This window comes from Hypanus sabinus, chromosome 2, assembly GCF_030144855.1.
Source record: "Hypanus sabinus isolate sHypSab1 chromosome 2, sHypSab1.hap1, whole genome shotgun sequence".
Lineage (NCBI taxonomy): Eukaryota > Metazoa > Chordata > Chondrichthyes > Myliobatiformes > Dasyatidae > Hypanus > Hypanus sabinus.
The window spans coordinates 43,197,597-43,221,818 of NC_082707.1; the positions used below are offsets into that span (position 1 = coordinate 43,197,597).

General features: G+C 41.2%; 1 protein-coding gene across 1 annotated transcript in view; it reads right to left on the reverse strand.

Annotated features, from left to right (window-relative positions):
- The window catches only part of mcf2l2 (MCF.2 cell line derived transforming sequence-like 2), a 312,522-nt gene that overhangs the window by 27,356 nt on the left and 260,944 nt on the right, over nucleotides 1–24,222 (reverse strand). Inside the window, exon 29 of the mRNA XM_059944935.1 lies at nucleotides 1,712–1,786. Coding sequence (XP_059800918.1) covers nucleotides 1,712–1,786 — 75 coding nt within the window. The remainder of the gene's footprint in view (nucleotides 1–1,711; nucleotides 1,787–24,222) is intronic.

Below are 24,222 nucleotides of genomic sequence, written 5' to 3' on the forward strand. Positions count from 1 at the left end.
TCCAATCTCCAGCACTCCAGAGAAAACAACTCATATTTGTCCAACCTCTGCTTAAAGCACAAGCTGCAGATAAAGCCCCTGACATAACAAGACTCTAGCACAGTTTATACCAGTCTTATTAACAACTTTATGTGTGAAATTCTGAATTCAAATTTGGATACATTTAAAACCCAAATAAAAGAGCATCTGGTTTAGCTGATCTAAAATAGAATAACAATTGGAATTGAATATTTAAATTCAAAGTTGAGTGTGAATGTAGAAAGCGGGTGAAATCCCTCTCGGATCCGTGATGCCTGTGATGAGCAAGGAGAGGAGATAATCTAATGGCAAAATTACTAAATTCACAGTCTTAATTCTGGAGTGTTGATCCAGAGGAACAAACTTAACTGTATAATGGAATAAATCAAGTATCTCACTAAGAGATAAAAAAGCTGGTGATGAAAATAATTTGATTCATAATCCCCTTTTGGAAAGGAAATGTGCATTCCCTTAGCAAGTCTAGTCTACATGTGACTCCAGACTCACCCGGTTGGTTGACACATAGTTGTTGGGTCGGAAGCAAATAAACTTGGCCAATAAATGCCACCATTGCCAGTAACATAAGACCATAAGATATAGGAACAGAATTAGGCTATTTGGCCCATTGAGTTTGCTCCTTTTCATCATAGCTGATCTATTTCCCTCTCAGCCCCAATCTCTTACCTTTTCCCCATATCCCTTCATGCCTTGTCTAATTAGGAATCTACCAGTCTCTGCTTTAAATATACCCACTGACTTGGCCTTCACAGTGTGTACATCCTTTAAATGAAAAAAGGAAAAAGGAAAAAACCCAGAAAGTGGTTTATTGATTATAGCCGTAAGGTGTTAATTTTATTTAGGCAATGTGTTCAGGATTCTTGTAGTCATTACATTGGAGAAGGCTCACAGGAGATAGCCATGAATTTGTCTATGGTTTGACTATATGGAACGTGTATCCATGAGTAAATAACTGTGAGCATTTAATGACTTAAATCTAATTTCCAATTCTTCTTCATCTATGTTATCTGACCCAAACAGTTGTTGCTGCAACTGATTTGATTGTCAAAGTGAAGAAAGCGCTAAACTGAGCAAAAATCTGATGTGTATTTTAAAATTCTATTTGTGAAAAGGTAAAGACACAAGTTCATTAAGAGTGTATGAGACTGGGTTAATGAATACAATCTGGGTCTTTGTATCAAATGTATTTATATTTTCCCGACACTGTAGGTCACTCAGTTCATTATTAAACTGCAGGTGACTGGACTGAGGAACTAGACAACATATTTGATAACAATTTTCTTCAACTGACAGGTTGATTTGATTGATTAAGGTTCAATTCAGTTTTAGCAAACAGACAAATCATATTGCACTTTCTCAATCTGACCAACAGCCACTCATTCAAAGTCTCAGCTAACACACACTGAGAGACTGGTTTCCGGCATTTGAACTTTACAACAGGAACTGGATTTTAATATAAGCAAACTTGTGTTCTGCTCAGGGGATTGTCCTACCGATTATACATTGATCTAGTAAGACAGAGCAAGATACACGAAGACATAGAAAACATGTTATGGCAAAAGTAAGAAACAGTTTAGCATTCGCTTGTAAAGTTTATACTGGATTTTAGAAGTCATTATAAATTAATATATTCTAAATCTCGGAATACAAGTACGCAATGGTAATTATAACATACCTTTGCTTTGTGAAGCACTGATGGAGGAAGCTAAGGAAATACGACGGATTACTGTTGGTTCCTTAGACTGTGATTCTGGGAACACAGAACATCAATGCATGTTGAAATTAGAAGAGAATCAGGTTAGAAACAGCAGCAGGAATATAATTATAAAACAGTGTTTGGATACACCATGTCAAATTGCAAAACTTGGTCTGGACTCTTTCCAGTTGATCAACAAAAGGCATTTCGTCTTCCCCGCTAGTTTTAGAATCCTGCTTGAAATTTCAAAACCCATATTTTACAAAATTTTCCTTTGCCACAATAGATTTATTTCTCTCAAATACAGTTGTTTCTTTTAACATTTTACTTTGACAAAGGAGAACTTGATCGAGCTAAATCTTTTCACAGAAATTAATAATATAATTGCTACTTTCTAGCATTAGACTCTTCACACAACGTAGACTCAACATTTGAAAGATATAATTTCAAACCAAAGAAAACAATAGATAGATCTATTAAATGAGGGTTCACATTGAGAAAATCCTTGTGAGCTATAGAACTAACTGCTTTTCCTGGAGTTCGCTAATGAACTTTCTTTTTGACCTTGACAGTGAAGATAATGAAATGATTGTACATCTATTAATACTCATCAAGGTTTAAATAACAAAGTAAATTGATAACTAAACAAAGAATGATTCTGATGAAATGCTGAAGAAATCCTGGAAATGGCAAATACATTGTTAAGATAACCCAATATGATAGGTAGGTCTCAGGACTTGCTAACGTGTTTCACTAAGAGGAGCCAGGACTTGGAGCAATAGGCACAGGAGTTTAAAAGAGGGAGGTCTTGGAACTTGCTGGCCAGTTTCATTTCGAAAAACTCTAAAAGAGACACTTGTAAATTGTTTGTTAGTAATTGAATGTCTAATGAGCTAATTAACAACAGCCAATAGAAAGAAATCTGGGTCAGGCACAGCACCCATTGTTGTAGTAGGCCAGTGTAATTGTGAGGAGATGCGGTTTTGATGTGAAGAGGTGGAGCAAGTCATCTGGATGTGGGGAGTGAGAGCAGTTCCTTATAAAATGCTTCTGTGAGCAGGAATAGGTAAGGTTTTATTCTGTTGTTTATACTTAGTCCTTGATTCAACGTAGGCAGAATGGTAGTTGAGACAATGGAATATTCCTCCTGAAAGTTGTGGGAAGTCAGGGAACCTCATGGTCTCCCTGATGACTACACCTGTGGTCAAGGAACTAGAGCTGGACCTTGAGATATTCGGGGTTATCCAGGAAGCTGAGGGATTCATGGATGAGAATTTTACTGCTGTGGTCACTCCCAGGGTTCAAGCTTCAGATGGTCACCATCGGGAGAGGTGTGGGAAGTAGGTATTAGTGTGGGATCCTTCTGTGGCCACAAGTATGTCCTGTTGGATACTGCAGGGGGGAAGCTAACCTAGCGGGGCAGAGTAGTAACAACCAGGTCTGATGTCTCTGAAACTCAGCAGGAAAGGGTGAAGTTGGGCAGAGCCATCGTGATGGGAGACTTGTTGGGTTAGGGGGACAGACAGGAAAGACACACAAGAATGGTGTGTTGCTTTCCATGTGGTGGTGGCAAATACAATAGGGCTTTCAAGAGACTCTTAGGCACATAAATGTGAAGGAAATGAAATAAAGTGGACTGCAAAAGTTTGGGCACCCCTAGTCAAAATTTCTGTTACTGCGAATAGTTAAGCGAGTAAACTGTGACTTGATTTCCAAAAGGCATAAAGTTAAAGATGACACATTTCTTTGATATTTTAAGCAAGATTACTTTTTTATTTCCATCTTTTACAGTTTCAAAATAACAAAAAGGAAAAGGGCCCAAAACAAATGTTTGAGCACCCTGCATGGTCAGTACTTAGTAACACCACTTGTAAATGCTTCCTGCAGCCAGCTAAGGTTCTTTCAATTCTTGTTTGGGGGATTTTTGCCCATTCTTCCTTGCAAAAGGCTTCTAGTTCTGTGAGATTCTTGGGCCGTCTTGCACGTACTGCTCTTCTGAGGTCTATCCAGATTTCCGATGATGTTTAGGCCAGGGAACCGTGAGGGCCATGGCAAAACCTTCAGCTTGCCCCTCTTGAGGTAGTCCACTGTGGATTTTGAGGTGTGTTTAGGATCATTATCCTGTTGTAGAAGCCATCCTCTTTTCATCTTCAGCTCTTTTTTTTTTACAGACGGTGTGATGTTTGCTTCCAAAATTTGCTGGTATTTAATTGAATTCATTCTTCCCTCTACCAGTGAAATGTTCCCTGTGCCACTGGCTGCAACACAAGCCCAAAGCATGATCGATCCACCCCTGTGCTTACTAGTTGGAGAGGTATTCTTTTCAAGAAATTCTGCACCCTTTTTCCTCCAAACATACCTTTGTTCATTGCGGCCATAAAGTTCTATTTTAACTTCATCAGTCCACAGACCACAACCTGTTAACTGCCATTTCTTAATTACATTATGAATAGAGGAAATAACTACCTGAAAATACTTTGCTATCTTCTTACAGCCTTCTCCTGCTTTGTGAGCATCATTTATTTTAATTTTCAGAGTGTTAGGCAGCTCAGAGGAGCCCATGGCTGCTGATTGTTGGGACAAGGTTTGAGGAGTCAGGGTATTTATAAAGCTTTGAAATTTGCATCACCTGGCCTTTCCTCATGATGAATGTGAACAAGCCATAGCCCTAACAAGCTAATTAAGGTCTGAGACCTTGGTTAAAGTTATCTGAGAACCCAAATCTTTTGGGGTGCCCCAACTTCTGCATGGTGCTCCTTTCCTTTTTTCCCCCACTCTAAAATTGTACAGAACAAAAATAATACACTAATCTTGCTTAAAATGTTGAAAAGACTGTTTCATCTTTAACTTTATGACTTTTGGAGATCAGTTCATCTTCTATTCACTTACCTATGCACAGTAACAGAAATTTTGACCAGGGGTGCCCAAACTTTTGCATACCACTGTTATATGGACAATATGTAGGTGAAGAGATTAGCTTAGTTGGCATTCGATGACCAATTTAATTAGTTTAATATAAAATCATGGGCTGATGAATCTATTCCCGTGCGGTAATGTTCTACGTTCTTGTCAAGTGGAGAATGACAGACAAGAATATTTTCCAGTCAAGAATCACAGATGATGAGGAACACATACGGATTTGGTTTCAGTCCTACCACTTAATCTTGCACAGCTGAACATACAGTATGTAGTCAATGCTCATGTTTTACTTAAACACCATGCCCCTTGCCACATGCATCAGTTCAAACTAACCACTGCAATGGACTTCCATTGATGAAATGCTATATGACTCTGGTGCACAACATGTGTTCATCTGCACATGATACATACAATGAGAACAAAGATGTCACAAGATCTTTAAAAGAGCACTCCTTGATGTTGTGAATCCATACTTCTCTACCTAGACTGTTTCAGAAAATCTTTTGCATCTTCAACACGCCCGAAGTATATTATTGCATGACTTGCACTATCATGAGGTGAAAAAGAACTTGTAAACACGAATAAGCAGAGGCCCAGGAGAGAAGAACAGAAGCAGGGGAAGGCGAGGAATGAAGGAAGAAAAGTAGACAGCTGTAACCCAAGTCAAATGCAACCCAGTAACCATATCTTAAATTCCTCAATAATCTGTATCCTACCACCACTGTATCCTATAACTTACAATCCTTGTCCCTAAAAATAAAAGCTGCCATAAAATAAATATTTCAAGCTAAATTATAAAAATATAAAATGAACACTGGGGATTTATTTTCTAAATGTGAAATAATTAAGAACATATGTGGCACTTTGTTTTAAGTTTACATTTTTCTGGAGATAAAATCATGTTCCTAAAGCCTAACATGTAAATTAACAAGTAGGATGTGTCCTTCATCCAGCTCTGAAGCAGATGATTGTACATGTAATCAAAGAGTAAATCCTCTGTCAGGTCTGATTTGAAAAATGCTGTGTCTGAGTTAATTAATACAAAGTGTGGCTTAAATCAATGAAAAGTAATGAAAGCCTAGAAAATATCTTAACAAATGCATTTTCCAGCTTGTGACGTTGGTTAATATTACCCTTTCAAATTAAATTGCAGAAAATTATTATCAGATAAGCAGCTGTATCCAACCAGACCTTGAGCGATCACTTCTATATAATAGCAAGAGTTCAAAGGTTTCCTTTGTTATTCAAGAATGCTTTATCTATTGTTTTTGTCAAATTATCTTCAAGAGTATTTTTGGAATGTGTATTTTCTTCCAAAGCTATAATTTTTAAAAAGAAACGTGAATAAATAAAATTGCATTTATAAAGTGCCTGTTGTGGAAAATATTTATCATTATTCCATCATACCTATTGACTATGAAGAGAATTACTTAATAGACTTTTCAAAAAAATTTGTACTGTGAAATATACGGTAGTTCTGAGATGACGACAACTACTGATGTAAGACAAAATCACAACTACCATTAAACTAACTTTTTAATATGCAAAGGTGATGTGAAAATGCAAATATGAGAATAAGGCAGGAGGGGCATACACAAAAATATGAATGATCCTTTAGGCAGGAAATAAAAGGATCTGAAAAATCACAATCTATCTAGAGATCTCCTATGTCTTGGGGATTATCAATGATTCGCAATTCAGTATTGGAGGGTTATCCAGGTATCTCCATTTTCCCTTCCATTTGCCAACATCTGCATCCCTTGTTTGTCTTATCTATCTATTCCATACACCCAAAGGCCACTACCTCTGAGAATAGCAAGGGCTGCTATTGTAACATGTACTCCATTAGTAAATCTGAGTCAGGCAGGGCCAATTTTTAAATATTTTATCAACTTTTTACAAATGGCTCATAGCCATGGTATTTTTATACCATGAAAATTGAATTGTTAATATTAACATACTGACTGATTTGTGAATTGGCTCTGAGACAAAATGCGAAAGAGTATTTTGTTCTTTCTAAAAAAACAACATGAAAAATGTAATAAAGTACCATAATTGTGCTTTTTCTCTAAAAAAAAATACACAGGTGTCTATATCTGAATTTAAGTTTTAAAGCAGAGCACAAATAAATAAAGCCCACAGACATACCAGTAGCTGAAAGTTAATTTAGCTGCATACTAAATTGGTTGTTGTATAAGGAACTATCCGGTCTCAAAATATTTAGGCAGGACAATGGGCTGATTCACAAAGACTGTTCGTATTGGAACTGGCAGCCTGGTTTGTCATCAACAGGAGACTTGCCAGATGAGCTCCCAAGTCCACAATTTAAGACTTTTGGCTTTGGCTCTTCGATCATCATCATCATATTTTGACACAACAACACTTTGTCATGCCTCATTGCTGCCAGTGGAAATGATAGGACTATTGGAATGCTTAAGTAAGGAGTGTGGATGTAATATTTAAATATTTGACCTGCCTCATTGGCATTGGGCAGATTGTGCAATTCATAAACGTTTTCATATCTTTAGTGTTTTTCTAATGCTATAATCCTTCATTTACTTAGTCTTGTGATTCACAACTAACTTTCACGGAGGTTCAATTCACCGTTTGGTTCTGTTGTGTGACCACCCATGGAAAGACATGAGCCACCAGCCCCAATTTAAAAAGGGAAAGATTTGTTTGTTTTTAGCATATACCCTGCAGCTGAATAGAATGGACGTTTGTTACTTTGAGTTAAAATGAAGAACACCACCTAGATTGCATAAATTACATGGTAGATGTTGAAATATTCAACCAACTGATACATGCCTCCCAGAGGAAATGGCTTTCAACATCCAGACTATTTTCTAAATGACTGAAATTGAATTGTCTTCAAAATTGCTCTGAAATTTCAAAAAATGGTACTTTGTAAATAAGTGAAAATCTGGAAAAGATGGAAAGGTGCTGCAAACACTTGCAGGATAGAAAGTCCCGAAGAGCCCGGGGAGGAAGAGGCCTGTTGGCCCTTCAAGCTCCACTGCCCAGCAACGTTCAACAGCACCCGATTTAACCCCCTACCCTGATCACAATTTGCAATGACCAATTAACCTACTAAATGGTACAACTTTGGATGGTGTGTGGGGCGGGGAGGAACCAGAGCATCCCACGGGGAGGGTGTACAGACAACACCAGAATTGAACTCAAAACTCGGACACCCTGAGCCATCATAGTATTACGCTAACTGCTACGTTACTGTGATGCCCCAATGTAGATTGCCTGGCTTTTTGTACTTTAATGAGATAGTATTTCTACATCTGCTTTTGCCTCAGTCTATCTTCCTAGATCAGTGCTTCCAGTAGCAGAGAGCCTGGTTGCAATCAATGAGGAACTGCAAGGGACACAGCACCAGAAGATCAGCAAATGGTTGAGGAGTAGGAGTGACCAAATAGCCTGAACAAGGCTGAATAAATGTGGCAGAGAGAAATGAATTGTGTAATGCTTCAATCCCACCTCATGCAGTGTGACAGGAAAGGTTTGATCTTTGACAGTCCAGCTGGTTTGCTTTGTGAAAAGAGAGATGTCTACTTTGTTAGCAAGGCATTAGCATCCACACATTCCATCATTCTGCACAACTATCTCAACTTATTTTGAAAATTTCTTCCATAAATGTTCATCAACTAAAGCAAAACAAAAGATTGCTGAGAAATCTGTACACACAACACTACTTTTGCATTGTTCCATTTAGCTAGTATCAATGGAGAGAAAGTACCAAGATTAACAGTCAATTGTTTAATGTTTAGAACACACAGTAGCAATGCTCACTGTGGAGATATTTGAAAACAATCAATAGAAGTCGGATGGAAATTGGATGACAAAATTAAGCACACACACACCTTAGACACGAAACACAATTCAATATTTCAGAAACTACACATGGAGATAGCATGGAATAAGAACAAGTTGTTTGCTTGGAATGACGGAGAACCATGAAAAATAGGATGGACAGTGAAGTTAAACTGGTTGCACTTATTTGTTTTACCTGGCTGCAGAGATCTGCGATTGGAAAGGCCCTGCAATGTAAATCTCTTTTTAGCAAGAGATGAACGGTCAAGGTTATGACCAGAAGGGACATCAGCTAGGAAAGAGGAAGAGGAAGAGATAAGGTGGAAAACTGAATTATCCGTAAGTGCACAATACAAGTCTTTTCCTAGTTGAGTAATTCTTATACATTTCTCAAGCATTTCTTAGTCCCTTCCAGATCAGTAAATCAGCAGCAGCACATGAACAAAAAAAAAGTTAAGTTTGCTTTGAAAGTAACTGCCGAAAGTACAGGTCACAGGTCAGTATGGCTCATATTTTGTGCTGTGTGTTGTTTTATCTAGCATATCAATTCATATTTTAAAAATGGGGATGAACATATAAATTGTAAGTGAGCTGTGAATAAATAGAGGAGATTAATTTTTTAAGATACTAATATTAATGTGGATTTCTGATTTAAGTCACAAGAAAATATCACTAGTTGAAGGAATTATGAACTTTTAATAAAAAATAAACCCATCTTTTTACAGTCAAGAATTCAATTTGAATTGCTCTAATATTTTTTGTAATTGCATGGTAACAATTCACCTACCAGTCAACTACAAATGTATACTTTTTAAAAATCACAACAGAAGACAGAATGGATTGAAAAGTTCACAAAAAGGAAGCTTCACTCTTTCCACCCTACTCCTATTCAATTTTTTTTTAGCTGGATATGAATGTGTGTTCTTTGCAGTGCAAGGTGCTTTGGCAGAATCGTCATGTAGATCATGAGGCATAGGAGTAGAATTAGGCCTTTGGGCCCATCCAGTCTGCCTCACCATCCATCATGCCTTACTTATATCCTTCTCAACCCTGTTCTCCTGCCTTCTCTCTGGAAACCTTTGACGTCCTGACTAATCAAGAACCTATCAACCTCTGCTTTAAGTATACCCGATGACTTGGCCTGCAACATATCCCACAGATTCATCACACTCTGGCTAAAGAAATCCTTCCTCATCTCTGTTCAAAATGGATGTCCCTCTATTCTGAGACTGTGCCTTATGATCCTAGATTCCCTAACTATAGGAAACATCTCTTCACATTCAAATTATCTAGGCCTTTCAATATTCGATAGGTTTCTCAATGAGATGCCATCTCATTCTTCTAAACACCAGTAAGTACTGGTCCAGACCTCCTCATACATTAACCCTTTCATTCCTGGAATCATTCTTGTGAGCCTCCTCTGGACTCTCCAATGCCTGCACATCTATTCTTAGATAAGGAGCCCAAAACTGCTCAGAATACTCCAATAACTGACCAGTGCCTTATCAAGACTCAGCAATACATCCTTGCTTTTATATTCTAATCCACTTGAAATGAAAGCTACCATTGCATTTGCCTTCCTCATCACTGACTCAACCTGCAAGTTAACCTTCAAGGAATCCTGCATGAGGACTCCCAAGTCCATTTGCACCTCTGAGTTTTGAATTTGTTCCCCATTTTGAAAGTAATCTGCACCGTTATTGCTTCTATCAAAGTGCATGACCATACACCTCCCTACACTGTATTCCCTCTGACACTTCTTTGCCCATTCTCCTAATCTTTCTAAATAGTTTTGCAGTCCCCTGTTTCCTCAACATTATCTGCCCCGCAACCAGTCTTTGTATCATCTTTAATTTTGGCTCCAAAGTCATCAATTCCATCATACAAATTGTTGATATATAACATGAAAAGAAACAATCCCAGCACAGACCCCTGTGGTACAACACTCGTCACCGACGGACAACCAGAATACATGTCTTTATTCTGACTTTTTCCCTCCTGCAGTCAGCCAATCTTCTATCCATGCTAGTATCTTTCCTGTAATACCACGGGCTCTTATCTTGTTAAGCACCCTCGTGTGCTAACTTATCAAAGGCCTTCTGTAAATCTATGTAAATTATCATCCACTGACTCTTCTTTGTTTATCCTGACTGCTATTTCCTCAAAGAATTCCAAGACATTTGTCAGGCAAGATTTCCCCTTATGGAAATCATGCTGACTTTAGTCTACTCATGTACAGCTAAGTGCCCTGAAACCTCATCCCGAATAAAAAGAATCTCCAACATCTTCCCAACTACTGAAGTCAGGCTAACAGGCCTAAAATTTCCTTTCTTCTACTTTCCTCCCTTCTTGAGGAGTGGAGTGACATTTTCAATTTTCCAGTCTTCTAGAACCATTCCAGAATCTAGTACTTTTTGAAAGATCAGTATTAATGCCTTCGTTATCTTCAGCTACCTCTTTCAGGGCCCTGGGGTGTAGCTCACCTGGTTCAACTGACTTGTCCATCTTCAGACCTTTCAGCTTCCCAAGCACCCTCCTGATGAAGGGTTTCGGCCCAAAACGTCGTCACTACCTCCTCCCATAGATTCAGTCTGGCCTGCTGAGTTCTGCCAGCATTTTGTGTTTTTATCTATTTCCAGCATCTGCCGATTCACTCGTGTTGCCTTCTTTATGAAGATGGTTCACCAACCGGCAGTTTTTTGATAGCCCAAGCATGCAGCCAAGGAAACGCACACTTTTGGGGTGGGGCCCTGCGACCCTGTGGATAGGCAGATTCCAGGGCAGTGCACTGGCTGAAACATCGCAGGAGAAACAGCAGATCAGCTGTTGGAGGCCTTTGTACCTGGGTGATCTCGGTCTCTCTCTCTCTCGATGGCGAGGAAGAGTTCGCTGCTGACTCTCAAGTCGGAGAACTTGGAACAAAAGCGACACAGCAGACTGTAACATCATAACAGCAGCTCTTTTTGTTGGTCTCCTCTGTCACTGTGGTGATACCTCCATTTTTTGTTTGTGGGAGAGAGAGCAAGCCTGTGGATGTTGAATTGTCGGGCGAACAATAGTTTTAATTGGACTGCAGCTCATGGTCTCTTGTTTGGGGCTTTAATATTGTCTGCTTGGTGGGTGGTGTGTGCTGATCCTTCCTGGGGGAGGGCTGATGTTTTCCTGCTGCTTGTGTGTGGGAGGGGGCTTTGTGGTTCAAATATTTTTCTGTCATTCATTCTTTCGGGTTCTCTTCTGTTTTCGTGGATGTCGGTGAAGAGTATGAATTTCAGTTGTATACGGCATACATTCTCTGATATTAAATGGAAACATTGAACCAGTGACTACAGTCAAGGTTCTGCTGTCCCATCTTGCTTACAATCTAATTCCAGTTCTGAGAGCAAGACATGTGCCTTTGTTAAAGTCCTTTTCCTCTAGTTTTATTTCAATATTGGTCCCAGATGGTCCCAAAAACCACTGGCAAGGCACAGTAGTTTTGTGCTGTTGAAGTCAATCCTATGACCATTGCGAATGCAGTGTTCTGACACTGCCAACTTTCTCCAGGTAATCCAAACTGATATACCTCTTGTGTTCCTTGATGCAGGTTTCCACTGTATGTATGTATCATCCTACTATTTCTGGCCTCATCAGCACGTGACATAGGTAGCAATCCTGAGATCACAACCCCACAGGTCCTGCCCTTTAAATTAGCACCTAACTCCCTGAACTCATTCTTTCTACCCATGTCACTGGTACCTACATGGACCATGCCCTCTCGCCATTCACCCTCCCACTTACAAATGCTGAGGACTCGACCTGAGATGTTCCAGACTTAAAACCTGGGAGGCAACATGCCATCTTGTTCTTGCCCACAGAATCTGCTTTCTGTTCCCCTAACTAATGAATCTCCTATCACTACAGTATGCCTCTTCTCTTTTCTTACCCCCCTCCCCCACTTCCCTTCTGAGTCAGAGAGCCAGGTTCAGTGGCAGAAAATTTGGAATGAAATTGAAAAATCACAGACTTTTCATTTTATTGTTAATTGAAAGGTATAATAAAATATGGTACAACAAAAGTTTTTCAGCAGGCTGGCCAATGAGCTAAGGGTTTCCATTCCGAGTTTATTATCACTATTGTAACAGTATTATAACTTGAAACACTGACAATATCAATACAGTTAAGCTCTAAAGTGTTTCAAAGTAAAGGTTGTGGTATATTTATTATTCAGAAAATTTATGGTTCATATTCATTAACATAATTACAGGATACTTCATAATTATATTAACATTGATTTCAAATTATATTAACAATTTCAAAATTATATAAACATTACATAAAAGATAATTCCAGCTGCACAGCAACAATGTCTATGTGTGTGGGAGCGTTTCAGTTATTGTGCAGACATGCATTTTAAAGAGAACAGTGGCGACAATCCAGTTGTACTGCCAACATCTTACTTACCAATTTCTAACTGCGCTTCAAAATAATTTGCCGTATTGTGTATACTGTGTGCATTCAAATATAATGCCTTCAGTCCTGTATTCATTACTCTTTTCTGCATTGCTTCCACGTTACACTTCAACTGATTGCAATTTTGCCCTATCATCTGCCTGTCTTTCCTTACAGTCTCAGTACACACTGTATCTACTGTCTCACACTCAGCCTATCACTCCGGTTCCCACCTGCCTGCCAAAATAGTTTGAACCTTCCCCAATAATATATTGATGCATTACATTACACTACTGTGATCCAAATGGATACCAAGCAAGGCTTAAGTGACAAAACCAGTTCAGAATCTTGTGATCCAGGCCCCCAAAGTAAGTGAAAATTTCTACTTTGTGGAGCTAAAATGAGATATGTGGAGAGGTGAAGAATCACCGATTTCTCCTTCCCCCACTTCTGCTTGCTTGCCCACTGCCAACAACAGCTTTCTGCCAACTGTAGACCACAAGCTGAGCGCCAACATCCAAAACAGAAAAGAAAATGGCACGCACCTCAGGGCTGTGTGCTTGGCCCACTACTCTACTCTCTGTATACACATGACTGTGTGGCTAGGCATTGCTCAAATACCATCCACAAATTTGCTCACAATACAACCATTGTTGATAGAATCTCAGGTGGTGATGAGAGGGTGTACAGGAGTGAGATATGCCAACTAGTGGAATGCTGTCGCAGCAACAACCTGGCACTCAACATCAGAAAGACGAAAGAGCTGATTGTGTACTTCAGGAAGGGTAAGACAAAGGAACACATACCAATCCTCATGGAGGGATCAGAAGTGGAGAGAGTGAGCAGCTTCAAGTTCCTGGGTGTCAAGATCTCTGAGGATCTAACCTGGTCTCAATATATTGATGTAGTCATAAAGAAGGCAAGACTACAACTATACTTTATTGGGAGTTTGAAGACATTTGGCATGTCAACAAATACACTCAAAAACTTCTATAGTTGTACCGTGAGAGTATTCTGAGAGGCTGCATCACTGTCTGGTATGGTGGGGGGGGGGGGGGTGGTGTGGGGCTTCTGCACAGGACCGAAAAAAGCTGCAGAAGATTGTAAATCTAGTCAGCTTCATCTTGGGCACTAGCCTACAAAGTACCCGACATCTTTAGGGAGTGGTGGCTCAGAAAGGCAGCATCCATTATTAAGGACCTCCAGTACCCAGGGCATGCCCTTTTCTCACTGTTACCATCAGGTAGGAGGTACAGAAGCCTGGAGGCACACACTTAGTGACTCAGGAACAGCTTCTTCCCCTCTGTCATCCGATTCCTAAATGGACACTGAACCCTTGCACACTACCTCATTTTTAAAAAAATATACAGTATTTCTGTTTTTGCACATTTTTAATAATCTATTCAATATACATAATTGACTTACTTGTTTATTTATTATGTTATTTTATTTATTTTATTTTTTTCTCTCTCTCTCTGCTAGATTATGTATTGCATTGAACTGTTGCTGCTAAGTTAACAAATTTCACATCACGTGCCGGTGATAATAAACCTGATTCTGATGTTTCTCCCTCCTAGAATGCTGCCAGACCTGCTGAGTGCTTTCACAATTTTATATTTCTGCTTTATGGAATTTACAACAGCAGCTGGACACAAGCTCAAATCTTTGGGCAAATATTATTAAGCAATTCAATCTTTGTTCTTGCGTTGCATGCAGAATGAACATCTCATCCCACTAATTCTGATTTAAGAAGTATAGATATTTAAGGAAATATCAATCCTCAAACCCAAGATCTTCATTCGCACTGGTTAGCAAGATCACTGTTCTGTGAGAATATACTACATCCTGAAAAAATCAACCTGTATGGAGGTTTGCAGGTTGGAAACTGTCTATTCTGTTCACTACTGTCATTGGAATTTCTATCTTTAATCCCATAGAGGGAAACACCAGGTTATTCCAATAAGATTTCCTTAATACTAGTTTGCCAATATTCAGGTGATCGTTGAAAAGGGAAAAAGATCTCTGCTGCTCCAAATACAAAATGTCATGACAACTTGCTCACGATTCACAGCTTGCCTTTGGGTGCTCTGGTTCACCCATGGTGGCAAATGAAGAGCTGCCCCATCAGCAATATAGCCTGTTCCTCCTGTCAACACCCCATTTTTATGCTTTGTCTCTGAGAATCATTGGGCACAAAGTTATTCCTTTTTGTGAGATGGAATGAAGCGGTTCAAACCAAGCAAGTGAAGGACTGATATCAAAAATGTGACTTCATTTTAACAAAAGGGAGGAAGGAGTTTAACAATTCTGCAAATGACACAGCTGCTTTCTATTTTCTCCAGTTCTGATGAAGCACCCTTGACATAAACATCAGCTTAATTTCTCTTCCCACATATGCTACCGAACTTGCTAAGCATTTCCACCATTTTTCTATTCTTGTTTTGGGTAAGTAAGGTAGGTAGGTAATGCCCATGAAAGACATTAGTGAACTTGATGGGTTTTTACAGCAATCCAAGCGTTTCTCTGTTGCTAGCTTTAATTTCAGATTTCTTTTAATCATTTAAATGTTTAATTTGTATGCTCATTGATTTCTTAGAGAGCCTTGACTTACATTCATCGAACTGACTGAGTCATCTCATAGTTTCACAATGATTCATTAATATGTTTTTATTTTATTTCGAGATACAGCACGGTAACAGACCCTTTTGCTCCTACAAGCCATGTGACCAATTCACCTGTACATCTTTGCAGTGTGGGCGGAAACCAGAGAACCTGAAGGAAAGCACGCAGTCACAGGGAGAACATACTAATTCCCTACGGACAGCGATGGAATTGTACTTGGGTTACAGGTGCTATGACGGCGTTATGCTAACTTCTACTCTACTGTGCCACCTCTTTATTATATTTTGTTACTGATCTCATTCTCCATTTGGATTGATATAATTCTTTTGTTTATTTTACACTTAGCTTCTTGCTTTCTAATATCGTCAAAGATCTTGCTGATGCACGGCAAATAAAAGAATGGCAATAAATCCAGTGCTGTCGGCAAACAAAGCTTACTGGAGACCGTCAGTACTGAATACATTGCCATCAGCATATTCTCCATGTAGGTGCATTGAAGCAGACTTAATGAACAACATAGCAACTCAATATAAGCTTCCAATCAACTGTAGCAAGCCAAATTTGAATACAGGAAGGGAGATAATCAAAGTTAGATTCATCCACAATGCACATTTGAATTTGAATTCTGTACTCTTCCGGATATCCACTCTAGTTTCATAAGCACGTTATCTGATTTTCAATAACATAACTTAATCCTTAAAACATAGGAACAATAGTGGGTTTGCTATTAACTGTGGAAAAATACTAGTGCACGATTAGTTAACAGTTAGAAATAGTTCTTCACATCTTGTAAGAGAAAATAACTACATGGAAATATATTTTAGATGTGCAAATAATATTCATAAACCTCTCTGAAGTCTCTCCCAATTTATTTAATTAGTTTGAATTTCTCTTCTTGTGCAAACTTAAATCATTCATTGTTTTTGCACTGGAACCAAGATTGGGGGCCCATATAACTTTACCTGATATCATTAGTTATATAACATCGACAGACCGAAACACTTAACAACAGGTTCATCAAGAAGCGCTTAAGTATTATATGATCTCAGAATTACAAGCCAATGCAGATGCCCAAGGATCATGAGTTTAATGACAAACAGTCTGCAGTGATCAGGAGTGGAAGGGGTGAGCAGTTTCAAGTTGTTGGTGTTAACATCTCGGAGAATTTATCTGGGCTCAACATACTGATACAATTACAAAGAAGGCACGACAGCATCTATATTTCATTAGGAGTTTGAGGAGACCTGGTACGTTGCCAAAGACTCTTGCAAATTTCTATAGATGGACCGAAGAGAGTATTCTACCTGGGTGCATCACCATCTAGTATGGAGGGGCCACTGCACAGGATTGGGAAAAGCTGCTGCAAGTTGCCAACTCATCCAGCTCAGTCATGGGCACTTGCCTGCCAGCATCGAGGACCCCTTCAAAAGATGCCTCAAAATATAGCAACCCATGAAGGGCCCCCATCACCCAGAACATGCCTTGTTCTCATTTATAACCATATAACAATCACAGCATGGAAACAGGCCATCTCGGCCCTCCTAGTCCATGCCAAACTCTTAATCTCACCTAGTCCCACCTACCTGCACTCAGCCCATAACCCTCCACTCCTTTCCTGTCCATATACCTATCCAATTTTACCTTAAATGTCACAACTGAACTGGCCTCTACTACTTCTACAGGAAGCTCATTCCACACAGAAATACCCCCTCGTGTTTCCCTTAAACTTCTGCCCCCTAACTCTCAAATCATGTCCTCTCGTTTGAATCTCCCCTACTCTCAATGGAAACAGCCTGTTCACGTCAACTCTATCTATCCCTCTCAAAATTTTAAATACCTTGATCAAATCCCCCCTCAACCTTCTACGCTCCAATGAATAGAGACCTAACTTGTTCAACCTTTCTCTGTAACTTAAGTGCTGAAACCCAGGTAACATCCTAGTAAATCGTCTCTGCACTCTCTCTAATTTATTGATATCTTTCCTATAATTCGGTGACCAGAACTGTACACAATTTCTATCATCAAGAAAACGGTACAGGAGCTTGAAGACGCACACTCAGTGTTTTAGGAACAGCTTCTTCCTCTCTGTTATCAGATTTCTGAATGGACAATGAACCAATGTACACTACCTCATTTTTCTCTTTTTTTGCTCTTTTGCACTACTTAATTATACATGCATTTCATTTTCTTATTGTAATTTGTAGTTTTTTTATGTATTGCTTTGTTCTGCTGCCTAAAAACAACAAATTTCATGACACATGCTCATGATATTAAACCTGATTCAATAAGTCTGATTGCATTAATTGTTCAAGAAGAGCAAGAATAAAATTCTGTGGAACTGGTTGACCTCTGAAGGACTTTTATTTGAAGTTGAAAACTCCCAGTTACTGGGTTTATCTAGAACTTCCACTTGCAGACCTGCAGTGAGAAACATTAATCAGATTTCCTGCTCCTCCCCACCCAGTGCTTAATGACAGTTAGTCCCTGATAAAATCTGCAGTGGGAAATTGGATTGAAGTGGGGCCAAAAAAAAGAGAGAAGCAACTGAGATGAAGTAAGAGGCCGTAAGTCATCAGTGGGAGATCTGTCCCTGAACACTGTGTCTGATCACTGAAGATCTGCACTCCAGAATGACTTTTCCTATATGGTTATAAAACAGGCATTTAATCATCAATGTGGAAAATTTGCCAGGTCACTTAATAACTGGGACAAGCCTGATTAGTTTGTTCTCAGTCATTGGCAAAGTGATGGAAACCACAACAGCCTCATAGGTATACCACTACCTCCTAGTTCTCTTTGAAGTTCCTCTGCCCTGACTTGAAACAATCTCTGCTCCTACGTCATCATTGGCTCTTAATTCAGCATCGGAGCACACAGGTACATTCACCATCAGACAGGATATGCCTAGTAGCCACTTTCTTGAGGGCCAGGCAGTAATGCTGGCTTTGCCAATAACATCCAGATCTTGAAAGTTTATGTAGGAGGGATGGGTTAGATTGGCCTTAGAGCAGGTTGAAAGGTTGGCACAGTATCGTGAGTTGAAGGGCCTGTATTATGCTATACTGTTTTCTGTCCTATGTGAAGCACATTTGAAGTACAGTCAGCCCTCCTTATCCGCAGGGGATTGGTTCCGGGACCCTCCCGTGGAGACCCAAGTCCCTTATTAAACCTGTCTCAGTGTGGTGGTTTGCAGCTCTGAATCCTCAGTGTTTCTGTTCACGAAAATAATCACGATCGCGATTAAAAATAAAGTGGAAGTAATAAAGCGATCGGAAAGAGGTGAAACACCATTGGTCACTGGAAAAGCGTTAGGCTACAGTCAGTCAATGATCGGAACAGTTTTAATGGAGCATGTGTGATGCACCATCAATAACTCACACTGAGACGTAGGCGAGATATCGGCTTTTATTGACTGGAAGAAGGAACCAGGAGTGAGTGTCTATCATACAAGGTCCTGGAGACTGAGGCCGATCTTCAGGCCGCAGGTCTCCTTTATACAGGGGCCTGTGGGAGGAGCCACAGGAGCAGTCAGCAGGGGCGTGTCCCGACAGGCACATAGTTCACCACAATGTGAAAGGCCCTGCCCCGCTGAAAGCTACAATTATTACTGAGCAACACAGTGGTTTAATTATTGAAATACGTATGTTTCTTAAGTGTTTTATATGCATAGAAAGATAAAATATATACTACATACTAAGAAAAACGTTTTACTAGCTGACGCTAAATAATACCGGATGTACCTGTTCCGACCTCAGATCCAACTTAAAGACGGACTCAGGAATGGAACTTCTTCATAACCCGGGGACTGCCTGTACTTTTAATTCATCTCTAGATTACTTATAATACCTAATACAATGTAAATGCTATGTAAATAGTTGTTATACTGTACTGTTTAGGGAATAATGACAAGAAAGAATAGTCTGTACATGCTCAAACAACGAGTGCTGGAGAGAACTTCCGGGTTTTCCTGATCTGTGGTTGGTGGAGCCCGCGGATAAGGAGGGCCGACTGTACAGTGGAACGGCATCTTATCTGCTAGCTGATCAGAGAGAGGGGGGTGGGGAGGTCAGAAGAGCATGCATGTTGAACAGCACTGTAATGTGAGTCGAACATCAGGGTCTGGTCACTGATGGGGGGAATACCGGCTGGATTTTTCAAAAAATCATTTTTCAATTGCAAGGATGGAACTAGCTGAACTTTGTGATCAGGTACGGGGCAAAAACTTCTGGATGTATGCACAAACTGTGCTGCAGTACTTCCCTGAAGGATCCAGTTCTTCTCAGCTCTCTTCAGCTGCCAGCTATTATAAAGTCTAGAATAACTCTAATCCCTCCAGGCCAGTTAACACATTATTAAAATACTTCAACATTGAATTTTATCCTGAAGACAGATCATTTGTTAGTTCACCAAACCAAGGAAGTACTGCAGGACAGTGAGCTTCTTCACAAATTGCCAGACAACCTTGATGGTTACAACCCCTCCCCTCAAATACTGCTCATGTTTCAAAGATTTTAGCTACACTGAGACACTTAATACAATATCAAAAATCATTGTTTGAAGCAGTCTGTCCTGTATGTCTTTCTGAAAAAAGGACGGTTTTTACAAAAGTGTATTTTCTTACGTTCAGATGCAGTTCACATTCAGAAATCGGTCCACGTGTGAGAGAAATTCCAAGTGACTGCTCTAAGCAGGCAAACTTCAATTGTAATGCTGCAGAGCCTGTACATGAAACTACAGGTTTCCGGTCAAGCTAAATATCAGCAGAAACTGTGGTCTAATATCAAATCACTATGTAAAATGTTTTTTTTTACAAAGTCTATAAAACACTATAAGTAACTACAGTTCAATAAATACTTGCAGATGTGTACTACTTTTTTATATGTAGGATTACAATGAACTCAGAGAAGTAGAAAGGCTATTAACCAAACTAAAATCCAGCTGTAGAAACATTATTTGATATTCATGACCCCAGGTTACAATACAGAGAATTATCAGTCATTATAATCTTAAAAAGCACTGAGATCAGAAAATGTGGTCTCTTTTAGTGAATGCTGACTAATACATAAACTTACAATGCAAATGTAACTCTCCATTTGGCTAGCGGCTTATACACACATACTGTTCAGAGACTGTTTCTTGGTTGTGGGGTTTTCGTTTTGTTCTTTCTGTCTAGTGCGCATGCGCACAGCTCCCCCCCCCCCCCCCCGTACTACGCACTGTACTTCAGTGGTCCCCAACCACCGGGCCGCGAGGAAACGATATGAATCAGTTGCACCTTTCCTCATTCCCTGTCACGACCACTGTTGAACTTGAAACCACTCGAGGTCATCAGTCGCCTAAGCGCAGTGACACCCTCGCGCGGCCGGCGGGAACTGCCGATGCTACTGGCTGGGAGCACGGCCGGCGGGAAGTGCCGATGCTACTGGCCCGGAGCGCGGCTGGCGGGAAGTGCTGTTGGTACCAGCCGGGAGCGCAGACAGATGGGCGCTGCCTCTGAGCCTGTTTAGCACACCTAATGTTCATGGGCAACCTGGTGCTAAAATATTCACAGATGACCTAATTCGGGCTCAAGGTTTCGAAAGTAGCAGAGCAGCTACCACACTGCGATCTGCTGAAACAAATATTTGTCGGCCGATAGATCCTACAAGGGGTCGGATGGGCGGGCGTCCTGTCACACTCCTCGCTCGGTCGGTCACTCTCTCTGGACTGTGGCTGCCGCAGCCCTGGCACCGGAACCTCAGGCCCTTACCTTGTCCTCTCACCCCACCCACGACCAGCCGCATTTGGCCAGGGTGTCTGGCGGTGGGTGGGCGGAGGCTGGAGTTCAGGCCCGGAGGCTGTCTAATGAGGCAATGAAGCCCTCAAAACTGCTTCGGTACCCTGAGTCCAAGCACCCTGCACTTAAAGATGAACCCACTGAGTTTTTCCAGCGGAGAAAATGTGAGCAGCGTGGGACAGCAGCTAAGTGCTGAGAGCTGTGAAAACTAAATTGCAGAATAGACTGGACATAAGGAACCTGCTTCGAGTATCGCTGTATTCCTGTCGTGTTTAACACCACCCCCTCCCCCCATCGGCCGGTCCGCAAGAATATTGTCAATATTAAGCCGGTCCGCGGTGCAAAAAAACTGGTGGGTACCCCTGGTGTTTATGCATTATTTCTACTTCCGGGTTGTGGGGTATTACTTCCGGTCTTTTCTGGCCCAGTGCACATGCGCGTAACTAATCGCACGGCGTCTTCGGGCAAGACGAGGGGAGGTGGAGTCTGCCTATGATCAACACTACATGGTGCTTGGACACAGTGGCACTGACAAGCTCCTGCAGTCCGGACCTGGAACACCTGTCGGTGAAGTGTCGTCCCTATTATCTGCCACGGGAATTCACCTCGGTCATACTGACAGCGGCCTACATTCCCCCCCCCAGGCGGACGTGGAGTGGGCTGTGAATACACTGGATGCCAGCATCAGTGAACTTGAGACCAGGTATCCGGAGGCTTTGCTCATTACAGCCAGGGACTTTAACCAGGCCAACCTCAGAAAAACACTGCCGAAGTTATACCAACATGTCTCCTGCTCCACTAGAGGTCCGGATATACTTGACCACTGCTACACAGCGGTCAAGGATGCCTACCGTTCAGTCCAAAGACCTTACTTTGGAAAATCGGACCATCAGACCGTACTCCTCCTCCCGGCTTACAAACAGAAACTGAAGCAGGAGGCCACGGTGTCAAAAGTGGTGTCGTGTTGGACAGAGGAAACGGATGAGGTCCTCCGTGACTGCTTTGAATCGGTGAACTGGTTAGTATTCAAGGACTCAGCAGCTAACCTCTGAGTATGCCTCAGCTGTCACGGACTTTACCTGGAAATGCACAGAGGACTGTGTGTCTCGCAAGACGATCTGGGTATTCCCTAACCGGAAACCTTGGATGAATGATGAGATCCAGTCCCTTTTGAAGGCTAGATCTGCGGCTTTTAGGTCCGGGGATATCAGTCGCTACTTGGAATCCAGGCCTGAACTCTGGAAAGCCATTAAGGGCGCCAAGAGGCAATATCAAGCCAAGTTGGAAGCCCAGGCTAACCAGAGGGATGCCAGTAGACTATGGCAAGGTCTAAATGAGATCACTGGGCGCAAAGAAAAGGCTGGGAATATCAATAACTGTAGCGCTTCTCCTCCTGATGAACTTAATGTATTCTACGCAAGATTCCAACAGAAGAGGAATGTCTCGTCCCCACTGGATGAACTGGACCTGGTGGCATCGAGATTCATCGTCACCGAGGAAGACGTTAGAAGAGCCTCCCTGAAGATAAATCCAAGAAAGGCAACGGGCCAAGATGGCATCCTGGGACGGGTTCTCCGGGCCTGTGCAAGCGAGCTAGCTGGAGTGTTTACTGACATCTTCAACTGCTCCCTGCTTCAGTCTAAGATCCCATCGTGTTTTAAGAAGGCAATGATAATCCCGGTGCTGAAGAAAAGCAAGGTGGCATGCCTGAATGACTATCGACCTGTGGCTCTAACATCAATTGCTATGAAGTGCTTCGAGCGATTAGTTATGGCACACATCAACCATAACCTATCAGTCAAACTCGACGTTTTGCAATTCGCCTACCGGAGCAATAGGTCAACAGCAGATGCCATCTCTCTGGCACTACATTCTTCCTTAGAACACCTGAAGAATAAAGACGCATATGTAAGGCTCCTTTTCATCGACTACAGCTCTGCCTTTAATACCATCATTCTAAATAAACTGATTCCTAAGCTCCGGAACCTTGGTCTTAGTACTCAGATCTGCAGCTGGATCTTCAACTTCCTCACAGACAGGACCCAGGCTGTAAAGATAGGGGACAAGCTCTCCTCTACAATCACTCTGAGCACCGGTGCCCCACAAGGCTGTGTACTCAGCCCCCTGCTGTACTCACTGTACACCCATGATTGTGTAGCCAAATTTCCATCGAACTCAATATATAAGTTTGCTGATGACACCACAATTGTAGGCCGCATCTTGGGTAATGATGAGTCTGAGTACAGAGAGGAAATTAAGAACCTGGTGGCATGGTGCAAAGACAATAACCTATCCCTCAACGTCAGCAAAACGAAGGAATTGGTTGTTGACTTCAGAAGGAGTAGCGGACTGCATGACCCCATCTACATTGGTGGTGCACAGGTGGAACAGGTCAAAAGCTTTAAGTTCCTCAGGGTGAATATCATCCATGACCTGACTTGATCTAACCAAGCAGAGTCCACTGCCAAGAAGGCCCACCAGCGCCTTTACTTCCTGAGAAAGCTGAAGAAATTTGGCCTGTACCCTAAGACTCACACTAATTTTTATAGATGCACCGTAGAAAGCAATCTTCTAGGGTGCATCACAACCTGGTATGGAAGTTGTCCTGTCCAAGACCGGAAGAAACTGCAGAAGATTGTGAGCACAGCCCAGCACATCACACAAACCAATCTTCCATCCTTGGACTCACTTTACACCACACGCTGTCGGAGCAGTGCTGCCAGGTTAATCAAGGATAAGTCCCACCCAGCCAGCACACTTTTGTCCCACTTCCCTCCGGGAGAAGGTTCAGGAGCATGAAGATACATACGGCCAGATTTGGGAACAGCTTCTTTCCGACTGCGATAAGACTGCTGAACAGATCCTGACCCGGATCTGGGCCGTACCTTCCAAATATCCGGACCTGACTCGCACTACCGTACTT